Below are 13,975 nucleotides of genomic sequence, written 5' to 3'. Positions count from 1 at the left end.
ATCTTGACCTTTTGCGCCTAACCAACGCCGTTGTATGCATCTAGAAAGCGTTCCTGCTGCCTTGGTCGACTCATCACGACCCTGACCCTAAAAATGACAAAGTAACGCCGTCCGTAATCAGCACTCGTATAATCATGAATCATTCTTCTTGGCTTTCGAAGATCCTGCTTTCGCGGTGTTGGTTGCTCTCTTACCCCTGGATGTGGCCTTTGTGGTGGTGGTGGTGGTGGTCGTGGTCGTGGCAACCGCTTTCCCCTTGCCCTTCGCCTTCGACGCGGGTGCAGCAGGTTCGTCGTCGGAGATCTCGATCTTTACGTTCTTCTGGGGCCGCGCGATCCGCTCGTCGTCTCCAGCATGCTGTGCTCGTCCCACCCCGTCCGGAGCTGCGCCACCTTGTCGACCAGGTCCGGCAGGCCGGGCTGGCTCAGGGGGTCGGCCGCCTCGGCCTCGGGCGCCTTGCCCTTGCCGGCGTCCTGCTCCGCCGCGGCGGGCTCGGGCTGGTGCAGGTACAGGGCCTCCTCGGCGACGGCCCACGAGTCGCTGGCCTCCTCGTGCACGTAGCGCATCTTCTTCCAGGCCTCGAGCTGCACCTTCTTGAGCCGGTCCGCCATCGTCTCCTGGACGATCTCCTCGCTGCCGTCCGTGTTCTGCTTGACCGTCATGTGGATCGCGCGCGCGACGTCCTTGGTCGCCGCCGCGCCCGCGCCGCCGCCGCCGCGGTGGCGGCCAGGCGCTCCTGCTCGGTAGTGGCGTCGATGTGGTGGAGCTGCGGGCGGAGGTGGATGAGCGACGTCGCGGGTGTGAGGTGTAGGTTTGCTGCGCGTGGATGGACACCGTAAGCGATTGTACAAGTGGGGGTGCCAGAGAATTAGATCAGCATTTCACGTACGTCCAGAAAATACCCCAACCATGTACTTGGACTCCTGGCTTGTGTCGGGCATCTGCCCGCCCAGGGTCTGCGTTCGCAGGACGTAGTCCTTCCTCAGCGCCTCGGCCCAGTCGGTGCTCGGGTCGAACACCTCGTCCTGCGCCCTCCCCGGCCTGGCGCGCGGCGGGGGCGCGCCGACGCCGAAGCCGCCCGCGAGGCCGTGGGTGCCGCCCTTCTTGGCCTCGGTGCTCTTCTGCAGGTGGGTGCCCCAGCTGAGGCCCTTGGACCTGTCGTAGAAGGCGTTGTAGTCGATGGGGTAGTCAACCTCGACCATGCCCGTGTTGGTCTTCATGCGGATCTCGAGCGGGGCGCGGGCCATCTTCTTGCCGTCGGACTTGTTGGGGTGCTCTAGGATCATGACCCTGCGGTGGGCGGGCAGCGAGGGCTTGAGGAAGACGTTGTATGACGCCACGATTGGGTCGTCGTCGTCGTTTGCCGGGGCTTTGGCGTGGGTGGAGGGGATGTGGTCCATCGTGGAGTCGGACAGGGCGGGGTCGATCATGTTAGAGTCGACGTCCATTTTGGCTGGTATGGCTGAGAGGCCGGAGATCGATGCAGTCTCTTCAATTGCCAGTGAAGACAGCCAAGCTGTTCAGGACTTGCGACGAGGCAGGAAAGACGTCGGCGGGGTGAGTCAATGTGTCGCTGACGGCAGGGAGCAGCAGTTAGGTCAGGGACGAGAAGCTCGAGAGCTCCAAATTTTCCCTGCCGTGTTCGGCACCGACGGGTAGCCGAGCAGGGTAGATATCTAGGCCAACACAAATGTCAAACTCCGGGCCAAATTGGCTCGAGACAGCGGTTTTACAGCTAGTTGGAAACATACTGTCTTGGGGACTTGGTAGCTTCCAGAGTCTTTCCAATGTGTCGGAGTCGCAATTGTGGGTGAGAAGGCCGCTTGCATGATGGACGCAAACCGGACCAAAAAAGTCCCAGACTAAGGAGAATACGCAACGCTCACAATTTCTCGTGACCCTCCGCAGCTGTGCAGGCCGACATGATATTTCGATAAGGGATCGCCCTCTTCTTCCATAGCACCCTTGATAATAAATAAAGGAAGTGAATTCCCTTAAAGCTGTGGGTCAAGTTAGCCGGAAGTGCAAGAACGCCCTTGACATCTAGTTGTGTGTGAATTCAATCCGCAGCATTCTACTCATCAGACTGAACGTCTATCCAATATAATTTCGACACATGAACACATAAACAGCTGCTACCTACACGCTTACGCCGCTTAATACAACGGCCGCTGTACCAGGTTCGAATTGACCGCTCTCTGCAAAAGGACTATTGGCTCCTCTCCAAGGGCCACCGATGTCTTGGAAGCTGCAAATGTGGTGGGCAACCCCAACCGCGCCTTCATCCTAAATTTTGACAGTGGGTTCTAGGTCATTGCCCGTGTGCCTTTTCTGTCACAGGTCCTGCCAAGCTTGTCAAGAATTCAGGAAGCAGCCGCCATCACGTATATCAAGGAGGCAAACCATCTTCTTCTGCACCTACCTCTAGCGTAGACTAATGTCACATCTCACAAAAGATAGTGAAATGTGGGGCCCTCTTCCCCGCGAAAGCCTGCAAGGCCCCGCGTTGGTGCGGAGGAGGACCCCCTAATGAGATCGAGGCAGGCCTAAACCCACAAACCCAGCACGGCCAACCGTGAGACTGACGGACGGCACCCTTTCTCTAGAGCTTGTGCCCGCCTGGGCCACAGCACCTGCAGTAGGCAGCTAGCGACCCGTGCAGGAGCCTGGGTTTTTGAGTTCTGACGTCCGGGTCCCTGGGAAAGCTAGGGGTGCACGTACATGCAGGCAGGTGGCCTGGGTAATCGTCGTTACAATTCCACGACTCTTGGCTCGACCACACACCAACCTCGAGGCGACATGTATATCATCGTCACTGTCTCCGAGAACTCTCACGGATTTTCTGTGGATCTAGCTTTCCTCGTCTTCTCTCACTGGGCAGCCAAAGAGATGAACGCAGCGAACAAATCAGTGGCACGGCAGTGTCTGGGTCGAATGGAAGAAGCCATCTCATTATCTACATCAAGTCATAAAATACACGAACGCAGGGTATCTTCTCCGCTTTCAACAAGGCCTCGCCCAGTCACTTATCATTCGCCTGATATGAGAAACGACCCGATGGCGACACCGGGCTGAGACTCCCTTCCAACTCATGCCGGTTCTCGATCGACAGCTGTCCCGACGCCGGCAGCTCTTGAGGTTCTTGCTGGTGGTGCGCCTCCTTCGGCGGCTGGTAGAACTCCTGATGCTGGTATGGGATCTTCTCTGGCTGGACCTGATAGACAGGCGGTTTCTGAGGGGCCGGCGTGATTGGTAACGGCGATATGTGGTACTCGGAACTGCTGGGCGAGGCGATGGGCCCCTTGGCCGGCATCTCGTGGCTGTGATGCTGCGTCGGCAGTTCTTGTGTCGAGCCTGCGATCCGGGCCGGCCACCTGAACTCGGGTCTCGAATTTCCGACGCCCGCCGCGTGGGACGTCGATTCCAACTGCTGGCGCTTCTCTGATCTCAGCTGCTCATGGCGTCGGCGGCGGTGGCACCAAAAGAGACAGGCTATTAGTGAGAGGATGATTACGCCACAAGGCACTGATACGCCCACTGCGATGGCCACGACCTTCGAGCGGCTCATTGAGTCGCTGGATGCCGACGCCGATGCCGAGGTTGATGAAGTGGAGACCGAAGTCGCCGATGCCGCAGTTGTCGACGCCGTCGATGCTGGCGACGGAGATTCTGTCGCGCTTGCTGTGGAAGCTATTGTTTCTAGGGTCAGTACAAATAACTCTCTCGATCATTCGCCTTGGCAACCATCCAACGTCACGTACCGGCCGTCGTCGTTGCCACTAGGTCGCTTGGGACCCCGATCTCGCAGTATGCATCGAACACCCCGATCGCACTTGACGCCTGGGCGGAGGCGATAGATGAGTCGCAAGACAGTGTAACGGCCGACGTGATCATCGAGCTCATTTGTGAGCTCGAATCCGTGCAGAAGCACGTGTAGCTCGTCACCGCGCCGTTGTCCCCGCATCCACTATACTGGGCTCGTACGATGGTCGAGAGGACCTCCTCGGCACATGTCGACAGCTCGTCGTACCCCGAGACGGTGTCAATGAAGACCGATGTCACGCGGGCCGATGAAGACTCTGCGACCCGGGCCATCAGCGCCGCAGCCATGAGAAGGAGAGAGCGCGAGACCATCTTGGTCGGCAAACAACGCAGTAATGGTGCTAGCGACGAGGTGGTCAAGGGGAAAATGCCCCGAGTGTCTGGCCCCCGGGGTAATGAGATCTCATAGAAGGATCAAAAAGCTCAGGAGTCCCCACTGCGATCCGTTTTATTGCTCAGAGCTGGACCGTTCCCGCTGGCTTGCGCCCTCTCGAGGCATTGGGGGCCGGGGGCTGCTCTGTTGTCTGGATAGATAGCATGCAGGTTCGAACAGGAGGAGCCGAGCAGCAAGAAAACCTGGAGAAAACGAAGCCCCTTCACCTGCAGATCGCAGGTACGGGGGCGCGGCCAGGATCTTTTGATTGGGGTCGCATCGTGGCGGGCGTGGGCCCACAAGGCATAGACTCCTCCTGGCTGCGCAGCGCTCCCTTTGCGGACAAGTGCCTTCGCCGTTCCTGGCTCTGGGCCGTGAAATCCTTCCCCGGTCGAAATCAGAAGTTAAAATCGGCCGTGTCTGCGGGTATGGGGCACAGCGACTCAGCGAGAACACGACAGCCCAATCAGCCCCCGGCGCCGGGTGTCGCGATTCCCTCGCAGCAAATTGCGTCGATAGAGGAATCCTAAAATTGGAATTGGGAAAAATCTGGGAAGGGTCGTAAAGGCGGCAAAAAGGGGGGGCCGAGTAGGTGTGCCAGTGGACGACGCACCCGCAGGACGCCTCATCTTAAGACCAACCACTTCTCATCATGATCCTGTTGGTCGGCATGATTCCCGAGGGCCAATGGGGTGTTGTATGCATTGTGATGTTGGCTCGCGGCTTGACATCGGAGGATCTTGGGTTGCATAATGTTGTGTAGTACGGCGCCCCGAGCCCGTAATGGCTGTGCCTGTTCGGCCCAGCAGCCAGTACCTACATTAGTCTAATCAATCAACCGGCGGGGTTGGGCCTGCCTGTGCGCCTGCGGGAGCGGCTCGGGTGCAGGGGCTTCGGTCACGACAATTCGACGATGCCACCATCCTTGAGATTTGCAAGGTAAGCTTCAACGGTGCCAATAAATCCTACAGAGCCTACATTTAGGCATTGCCCTGTGGCGTCCTGAATTTCTGATATCAGGATCTTTATCTAGACGCCATGTGTCTAATGTGACCGTAAGTGCCTGTATATGCCGATACGTTAATGTGTAATAATGCCCGCCAACGCCGATTCAAACCAAAGGATCTATTCTATGCCCAAATCCACCACCAACTCCTGAACCTCATCCTCTGCAAATGCCACTGCCCTTTCATGCGGCTCTTGTCTAAGCTATGTCACCCGTCTAGCACTGTTCCGGCGGTGGGTGTTATGGTTCCCTGGGGACATGCGGCCCTGCTCATATCTAGGTAGACCGGGCCACTTCTGCCCTTGCAAATGCACAAATGTCAACACGGCTGGACAACTGACTCCATCACGACCGGACCAACACCGCTTCCACCCTCCTCCCCACGGTGACGCTCCAGTTATCGATCACCTGCCAGTACGAAACCAGCTTTAGCGTCGCGCTCAGGAGCATGAACCACCCCATCACGTACCCCACCGGCCTGCCGAACAGCTCGAACAGCCGCGGCATGATCCAGAACCCGAGGCAGTGGAGGACCGGCCCGTGGACCAGGTAGAAGGAGAAGCTGACCTTGCCCAGGTACTGCGCCACCGAGCCCTCGAGCAGGTTCCTCAGCGTGGGGCTGCGGAGCACGCAGGGGATGAGCAGCAGCGCGCCGGCGGCCTGGTAGAACATCCACTTGGATATCGGGTGGTAGTAGCGCGGCGCCAGCCAGGCGAGCCATTTGAACCCGGGCGTGTACTCGGCGGCGGCGTCCGGGTACGAGAGGAACCAGAGCGCGACGAAGATCAGCGACCAGCGGAGGGCCCTGGCCTTGAGCGGCGACATCTTCTGCCAGGCGCCCCTGGCGGCCCCCTTGCCGCCGCCCAGGGCGTACAGGAGGGCGCGGTCCTCGGGCCCTACCTCGCTGGGGTCGGAGGAGCGGAGCACGTCGACCTCGGAGAGCACCATCCCGCCCACGAAGGTGCCGATGTCCCACCGGCCCAGGGTCAGGGCGTAGAGGGAGAGGACCGCCGCCGTGCCGAGTCTCCACTTTGCCTTGAGTGCCGCCGTGCCCAGCAGGAAGGTGTAGAGCACCATCGAGCCGCGGAGTTCCATCGGTATGGTGTATGTGTGCGGGTCGTAGCGCGGGTGGTAATGATTAAAGTTGAAGGGGTTTGCCCATTCCGTGTACACAACCGTGAAGTTGGCGAGAGCCTTGAAGATGTGAGGGTGGATGACCGGGTGCTCCTCCCACATGCCACCCAGCTGCATCCACGTGAAGTTCTGCGTGGTGTTGGTGGCGTTCAGGCCGAAGTCGAAGTCGAAGCTCGAGTTGAGGTAAGGCACCTCGAACTGGGAGCCGTCCGCGTGGTACCCCAGGTAGCTGTACAGCCCGCGCAGCGTGCCCTTGTCCTTCCAGGTGCTGCTCTCCTGGGTCTCGTTGAAGCCCTCGGTCTCGTTGAAATGCAGCGTCTCGTTGAGCCCCAGCGTGCCGTTCAGCATCCTCTTTGGCTTTTTCACCTGGATCTGGTTCTCCGGGGCGTAGATGGCGGCCGCGCCGTATAGTGTCGACGTGGAGTTGAGGCACAGCGTGTCGTTCCAATGGATCGAGCTGTTGAGGTAAGATGGGGTCTGCAAGCCCAACGCACCAGCTACTCCCTCGGTGCCCATTACCGCAATAGTGTCGTTGGTCATGCACGTCTCGTTGAAGAAACCCTGTGTCACGGTCCCGTTGATCCAGATCGAGTCGCTGCCCTTGTAGATAGCATCCTCGGACTTGAACGCGCCCATCTGCACCAGTAAGGCCACGATGAACATGCTGATGGACGGCGGGATGTACAGGCGAAATATGCGCCGGAACACCGCGGACCCGAGCCTCTTGCGCGTGTCGTCAAGCCGCCCCTGGTACATCGACCTCAACATGTGCCTGCAGAGCACGTAGCCAGATATGGCGAAGAAAATAGCCACCATGGGTCGCCCCCTGTGCAGGAGGCACACGATGGGCAGCGATGCCCACTCGGTGAACGGCTCGGGTGAGAACGGCGGCCTTGCCCCGTACCCCAGCATGATCAGCGGCGTCCATGGCCACAGGAAGTGGTAGTTGAAGACGAGGAAGCACGCGACGCCCCGGAGCCCGTCGAGGCACTTGATCTTGTCCCTCTGCTTTCCCGGGTCCAGGGGCTTCTCGTCGCCGTCCTTGTGCTCGCCGGGGTCCTCGGCCCCGGCGCGTGTCTGGGGCAGCAGCTGCTCCCCTCGCTGCTGCGGGGCAGGTCCGCCCCAGAGGTTGCTTAACATTGTCTGTCGTCCGAGAGGGTTCCTCTGGTGGGCGCGGGTGACAGACGGCTCGGCTGTGGGAAGATGTATTCTTTCACATGGTATGTACACAACGAAAATAGTGCTGGGAGGCCAGAGGACAGGCGAGCAACATGACACGGCGTCACATCACCGCCCGAGCTTGATGCATCTTTTTTAGGTGTGCTGGCCTAATTCCCCTGAAACGGATCTCCCAGAGCCCACTTATTATCTCAGGGGAATGGCCTGTAACCCCGGAATCCCGACCTCTCGGCGTCAGAACGGGCTGCTGGAGTATCCCTAACCCCCGAGCCCTTGCCGACTCTCAGAAGACGGCAAATGGGTAGACTAGTTTGTCCAGAATCTCCGTCAATCACGGTGGACACTGACTTGCTGAATTGACTTTGGACGAGATCTTCAATTGGCGGTCAGGTGCGAGTCACCGGCGCCTGGGCTTCACTCTTGCGTGCTGATCACCACTCAGGAGACTCAGTCGATGACAATCACCTACAAGAATTGATCACCGCTTCATCACAAACCAACGTTGATCACGACTCAAGGCGTGCACTAAGAGAGTTCACTTTTCCAAGGTTGAGGTTCAGCAAAAGGAGAGGATCACGTGCTCAATTTACATCTTGGGTCCATGGTAACATCAATCATTAGGTCATATCCAATCCAGAGGTTGATATGCCTGTAAATCCAAGGCGCCTGACAGACTCGCTCTACCCATAGGTCCTATCACATGTCCACCCACTTGTCCTCAAGATATTCCCCCCAAAGCCGAAAGCAAAGTCTATGTTTCTCTCCTGAATACCAATGCTGTGAAGTTCGGGTTTGCCACCAGCTGAGCATATCCTCTCATGTCATCATGACGGGTCTCTCTTATCCATGATTACATCCGAAAACGAAATATCACGAGAACTTTGGGAGATGTGTTTCTTTCGCCTCTCACGTGGCCACGCTGAATTTGACTGCTTATACCAAGGACCTGCAGAGCTTTACCGTCAGTATCATTGCCTTTCGCTGTTGCCATGTGCATTGCGTTGGGTCTCGTTTTAGGGGTGGGGTTTGGACAACGTGCCTTCCGAAACAGAATAATTCATATGAATGGCATCCAAACAGGTGTCAGCCGCCGGATTGCCTTGATCCGGCCATCGTGCCCAGCCTGGCGGCCACGTTGCTCGCCATCTCGTTTCGCCATCGCTCCAGTCGCCGGTACTCGTTGTAAATTGTGGCACGATCGTCCCTGTACCACTTGAGCTCATGTTCAATCATGTCCAGCTTCTCCTGTAGACGGTCCTCCAGCTGCTTCAAGGTAGCGTCGTCAGGTCGGCGGATCTCCGGGATGTCTCCCAACTCTCCCCCGGATTCCTCGATCTGGCGCCCGATTTGAGTCTCAACGGATAGCAGAAATTGCGTAAACCGCGCTTCGTCTTCCCTCTTCGTCGTCTCTGACTCTCGTGCTCTCCGCTCCAAGGCTTCGCTCTTCCTCTGGAGCTCTCCGTTCTGGTCTCTTTGCAAAATTATTTCTTTGCGCGCCCCCGTGAGGGCAGCGAGCCGTTCGTGTTGCTGGCAGAGCATTTCCTCACTGCCTTCTTCGAGTCTCTTCACAGCCCTGTCATGCTCCGTGACAGCGTATTCGAGGTGACGGAGGCGGGCAATTTCAGCGTCAGCTTTTGATGTCTCGCATATCTTGGCGGCGAGTGTCTCGGCAGTGCTCTCGTGATCCTTTTGTGTTTTCTGCAGTGCCCGTTCTTTCTCCAGACATGCTGCTCGCAAGGCGATCAATTCTTCCTCTCGTCTCGCCACCTCGGTTGTAGCTTGGTTGAGTGGCTCGGAAAGCTCCGTGATCCTGACTTCCAGTGGATGCACGTCCTCTGCATGTTTTGTCGCTGTGTGCCGGAGACAAGACTCCAGATTTTGAACCGTTGTTTGAAGTAAGCTGATCTTGGATTCCGCAGTGCGTAGCTGGTGTTGGCTCTCAGAGAAGTTTAGGTCCAGCGTCTGCAATCTTTCCTTGAGCTCGGACAGGTACTCCGCGAGGCTGCTGTTCTCTGCCTCTAAGTGTTGGTTCTTGGACTGCGAGCTCTTTAGTTCTTCAATCAGAATCCGTTGACGAAGATCGTGTGAAGCTCGTAGACGAGCCAGGATGTCGCCACTTTCATCAAGGATCTGAAGTGGTGTTATCGATGGCTTCTCTTTGTGGAGCTGCTTAATATTCAGATATGCCTGGGCTAAGTTAGACTCGAGGCTTCGGAGTCGATTCTCGAGAGTCACCTTCTCACTCTCGTGACTCTGACTGGCATCTTGCAAAGTAATGGATATTTCATCCCTGCAGCGAACACTTGCTTCCAGACTGGCACGCAATTCTCGAACCTCAGCCTGCAACTTGGCCCCCGCGGTACAGCATTTCCGTAACTTCTCTGTCAGGCGATGATTCGTCTCATGAAGCAGTTTTACCTTGGTGCTGTCCAGAGACATTCTTCGCGGCTCCAGTCCGTCTGACTGACCTCTCTCCAGCAAGGCCGTCGCCTCTCCCTGGCCACTTGGCGGCTCATTGGTGGCCTGGGCCAGTTTGCAGTCGTCTTTGCGCATCGCACGACTCTGAGCAGCAAACTGCTCGTCTTGCCATTTGTACTTGAAGAGTTTCAAGACTTGAGCAACTCTATCCGCAATTTCGCGTTCAGCTTCAGACAGCCTTGCAGTCAGGTCCTCGACCGGTTTCTGTAGCTCGTGCTCGAGTACCGAACAAAAGGATATCGATATCTCTTCGAGGACCTCTGTTTTGCCTGGGGGAATTTGTTGTTCATTAGGCGGCTCATGCCGTTGAGAAGCCTCTGCAGGTCCACTGATCCTATCGGCGCTTTCGTCTTTGTGATGGAGAGATGGTTGTTGTCTTGTGGGTGTTCTATCGTTCCGCTCTTTGGTTGTCGCTGTCCTAGCCCGTAGCAGGAGAAGCTGTCGGCCCCGTTCCATGGCTTTCTCCGTTTCCTTGTGGAGGCTATCATGGTAATCATTTCTCTCCTCCTCCAGCTCCTGGATTCGACTTCTGAGCGCATCAAGGTCAGACGAAGATTGGTCTTCTTCAACCACAGCATCAGCCTGAGAGGCGTCGGGACGAAGTGTTTGGTCAGAAGCAGAGTGTTTGTTTTTCTTGGTTGATGTGGCTGTACGTGAGCGCGTAGTAACATCGATGTCGCTTCGGACTGGTATAGGTGACGGGCCCAGAGCTGGAGGTACATCTGGTTGTGGGACGTTTGGATTGCATTTGTCAACAGTGTGCGTTTCTCGTGTACGCTTTGACGCCGCACAATCCTCGTTGTTGTCTGCCTTGTTTGTTCCTTGCTCATGCTTTCTCTTTCTCAGGATGCGGGAGCTAGACATTGTGGGAGATGACAGCCTTATGAGTGGTGCTGGGCTAGTGTTGGGTTTGTTGAAGGCTATTTCGTTCCGAGCGAAGGGAGCAGTAAGGGCGACCGTGGACTTTTCTGTCTGCCATCAAACCCACGTGTTAGCTTTGCGCCTGTATCGATCACTTCATGAGCAATGAGAATACAAGAACATATGAACTGAACGGGTAGTGACAGGCAAACCCGTATTTCTTGAGATCTGATAGGTCAACTGCCTAGGTAGAAGGCGGGGGACGTTCGAAGGCTTGGACCTTCAGCATGAAGAAATGTTTTAGGGCAAACCTCTGGCTGCTGCTGCTTGTCAAAGCTGGGGCTTTTGTTGCAAACTCCCATGTCACTGTAAGGCTCACCACTGGTGCCATTGCTGCTGCTACTACTCCGGCTGTGGTGTGTGACTTGGATACAAGCAACTTCGATACAATCCATAATGCTGACGAAATTTGTCATAAGGTATGAGAGGGTATTAGTCGTATCAAAAATTTCCACTGACTGGATGGGCTCTCAACTGCTGACCATTTCCTGCTTGTCATATATACCGTGACGGTCCGGCGAGTGAGATACGCAATTCCGTGACTTGCTAGGATTCTGATAGTTCAAATACCCATGCCTGGAAGGTTGTGGGCTGAAATAATAACAACACTACTGCATGGGACCGGTAGCCTGCAGTGAAATGCCGTCTTGATGGCTTCTTCGTTCGTTGTGGTACAAACAATTGTCACAAGTGCAGCACTCAGTCTGATATACAGCACTGCAAAAATGGTTCGAGGCAGAAGGGAATATTGTCAAATTTGTAGAGACTTGGAAAAGGCCAAAGGAGTCAAGTGACTGTACGTCGTGGACACGCCCGTAAACCACGCCTGCCGACTGTGACACGCCAACCGAAGAATGCGGCCTGATTGAGCAGGCTTGCTGCAACAGAACACAGGTTCTCCATCTCCAGCCTTTCGAAGCCAATCCCTTCCTAGGACACTCAGAGAGGTAAGGCAACAGTCCCGCCCAGGTCAGGTGTCGTAGGCGCTTAAAGAACTATGCACAAAGTTGAATATAAAATTACCGTCCGATATTTCCAAGCTTCTGATGTGCCATCAGTCGTTTGGCACACCTTTCAGGAAACTTGAATTAAATTTCTTTTGAACTCGTTCCTCCGTAAGTTGTGGCAGACAAGTGCAAGCCCAGGGATGGGATTACCAGTTGGTTTTTAAAAGCTATCAGGCCGCCCAAACAGAAAGAATAATGGCCTGATGCAGGCCCTGCTTGTATACATATCAATTCGGCTCCTTCAATTCATAAATACATGTTATCGTTTCTCAAACGGCAAGTCTTCAAGTCTGGATTCTAGCATAGATTCAAATGCGCTTATTTATTCTTGGTCTCGCACCTTGCAATACGGCCGTATAGAATAACCTCAGATCCTAGTTATGACTATAGCATATGTATATGCACAGAAAGAAAGACCATATGGAAAACAAGCAACAGAGACGGCCCTATGTGTCTGTACAGCGGAGTTGGGTTGATCTCGAAATCGCCAGTGATAAGCTGGACTAGAAGGCGACAACAGGGTTGCTGCCCTCCTTTGTCTCCTCAATCGCAGCCTCGTCGTCCTTCGCCACCTTTGCCTCCTTGCCTCTGATTTTGCGGTGCTCTACGGCCAGAGCTCCGAGGAGACTAACAGAAGTGAGCACAACGGGGACCAACCAGGCGTGTGTCAGGGAATCGTTGACGACGGCGAGCACCCGGGCTCTCAGGGAGCCAGCCCGTCAGCCCATTCGAGACATCTGTTACTCCTCCTGCCAGTGCGTCAGAGGCTTGCTCCTCAGATAGACCAGCGCCGACGAGGTCACTGGCGAGGCTATTCGCAAGGACGGCTTGGACCAGAGAGATGAAGTCGGACCTGGACGTCGGAAAAGATCATGTTAGCCGCCAAGTTTGTGTAAAGCCACATAGGAGAAGAAAGACGTACCCGCCAATAGCCTGCATCATCATAATGAGACTAAACGCAATGGCAATATCCTCGAGAGCGACAACGTTCTGCGCGACCATCAAGGGTGTCTGGGCTGCAAGTCCCATACCTACACCATAAACAATCTGATACCCAATCCAACTTCCAACCGAAATATCAACCTGGAAGGTGGTCAAAAGTCCTGCTCCTATCGCAGTGAAGACGGAGGCTGCTGTCATGAACGGCCAGATGTAGCCAGTGGCTGTGACGCCAAGGCCGCACGAGATGGATGCTATCGTCTGCGCAATCACAAGCGGAAGTATATTGACTCCGGCCTGGATTGGATTACTGCCTTTGCAAGCTTGGAACCAGCTGTGACCCTCAATATCTGGTCAGCCAGTGGTCGGATGGATCTCGATTCATTAAGGTAAATGCACGAATCCAGTGCAAGTGGCAGCGCTTGCGGGGACTTACATGGGGATGTAGTAGGCGAATAGATAGCAAGAACCTCCATTTGTGAAAGCGAAGAGAACGGACGCAATAACACTTCGTTGTTTAACCACGCGCTTGGGCACCATGGCGTCGTCGCCAATCCAGCGTTCTACTCCAACAAACACGATGACCAGGATGCTGAACAAGACCAGCAGGGCGATGATACGGCCGTCAGACCATGCGTAGATGACCCCTCCCCACTGGAGCGCAATGAGAAGGCAAGCGACACAAGGACATCTCGTGGTTCTCAGTATCTGCATGTTGGTTCGAGGTTGTGCACATATAAGGATGAATAATTTAACTGCCCCACAGCAAATGTGGAAGGCAACCTCAGGTCCAGTTCAGTTCTGAGGTATCCAAAAAATCAACAAGATCCTATTACGTAATTACTCTGCTCTCACAGATGAGATGATGCCGAAGTCATGGCCATCATGGGCCCAATGAAAAGTCCATCACTCTTGTCGCCATTGCAAAATTGGCATTACCTTCAGCCATGGTTCCCGGGTCTGAAAGTAACAGGATGGATTCATTACTGATGTCTGAGTTGAAGACGGAGGTTGTGGCATATGAGTAACAATGTGCGCATTTTGAGAATAGTTGACAGCTCCTTGTTGAATGAGTTGGCCGTTTAGTTAGCCTCGCGACGGAAAAGTCGTTCATAG

At 55.4% G+C, this 13,975-nt stretch overlaps 5 protein-coding genes across 5 annotated transcripts; all 5 read right to left on the bottom strand.

Annotated features, from left to right (window-relative positions):
- Positions 1 to 132: 132 nt before the first annotated feature.
- Positions 133 to 1,448, bottom strand: INS49_000205 (uncharacterized protein; the record flags this gene model as incomplete). The annotated part of the gene is made up of 3 exons (XM_043161043.1): positions 133 to 339; positions 393 to 766; positions 890 to 1,448. 3 exons carry the CDS (start codon positions 1,446 to 1,448, stop codon positions 133 to 135), a joined length of 1,140 nt encoding a protein of 379 aa, XP_043029549.1.
- Positions 1,449 to 3,022: 1,574 nt separating this feature from the next.
- INS49_000204 (uncharacterized protein) lies at positions 3,023 to 4,134 on the bottom strand (the record flags this gene model as incomplete). The annotated part of the gene is made up of 3 exons (XM_043161042.1): positions 3,023 to 3,441; positions 3,539 to 3,690; positions 3,758 to 4,134. 3 exons carry the CDS (start codon positions 4,132 to 4,134, stop codon positions 3,023 to 3,025), a joined length of 948 nt encoding a protein of 315 aa, XP_043029548.1.
- A 1,412-nt stretch (positions 4,135 to 5,546) lies between these two features.
- On the bottom strand, positions 5,547 to 7,475 carry INS49_000203 (uncharacterized protein; the record flags this gene model as incomplete). Its single annotated transcript, XM_043161041.1, has 1 exon — positions 5,547 to 7,475. The coding sequence occupies one exon, from the start codon at positions 7,473 to 7,475 to the stop codon at positions 5,547 to 5,549; it is 1,929 nt and encodes a 642-aa protein (XP_043029547.1).
- Positions 7,476 to 8,597: 1,122 nt separating this feature from the next.
- Positions 8,598 to 9,778, bottom strand: INS49_000202 (uncharacterized protein; the record flags this gene model as incomplete). Its single annotated transcript, XM_043161040.1, has 2 exons — positions 8,598 to 9,701; positions 9,773 to 9,778. 2 exons carry the CDS (start codon positions 9,776 to 9,778, stop codon positions 8,598 to 8,600), a joined length of 1,110 nt encoding a protein of 369 aa, XP_043029546.1.
- Positions 9,779 to 12,423: 2,645 nt separating this feature from the next.
- On the bottom strand, positions 12,424 to 13,573 carry INS49_000201 (uncharacterized protein; the record flags this gene model as incomplete). Its single annotated transcript, XM_043161039.1, has 5 exons — positions 12,424 to 12,506; positions 12,553 to 12,773; positions 12,843 to 12,910; positions 12,992 to 13,193; positions 13,296 to 13,573. The coding sequence occupies 5 exons, from the start codon at positions 13,571 to 13,573 to the stop codon at positions 12,424 to 12,426; spliced, it is 852 nt and encodes a 283-aa protein (XP_043029545.1).
- Between the last annotated feature and the right edge of the window lie 402 nt (positions 13,574 to 13,975).

The sequence above is a fragment of the Diaporthe citri genome (assembly GCF_014595645.1).
Source record: "Diaporthe citri strain NFHF-8-4 chromosome Unknown scaffold_1, whole genome shotgun sequence".
Classification (NCBI taxonomy): Eukaryota; Fungi; Ascomycota; class Sordariomycetes; order Diaporthales; family Diaporthaceae; genus Diaporthe; species Diaporthe citri.
This window is presented reverse-complemented; position numbering and strand designations above follow the sequence as displayed.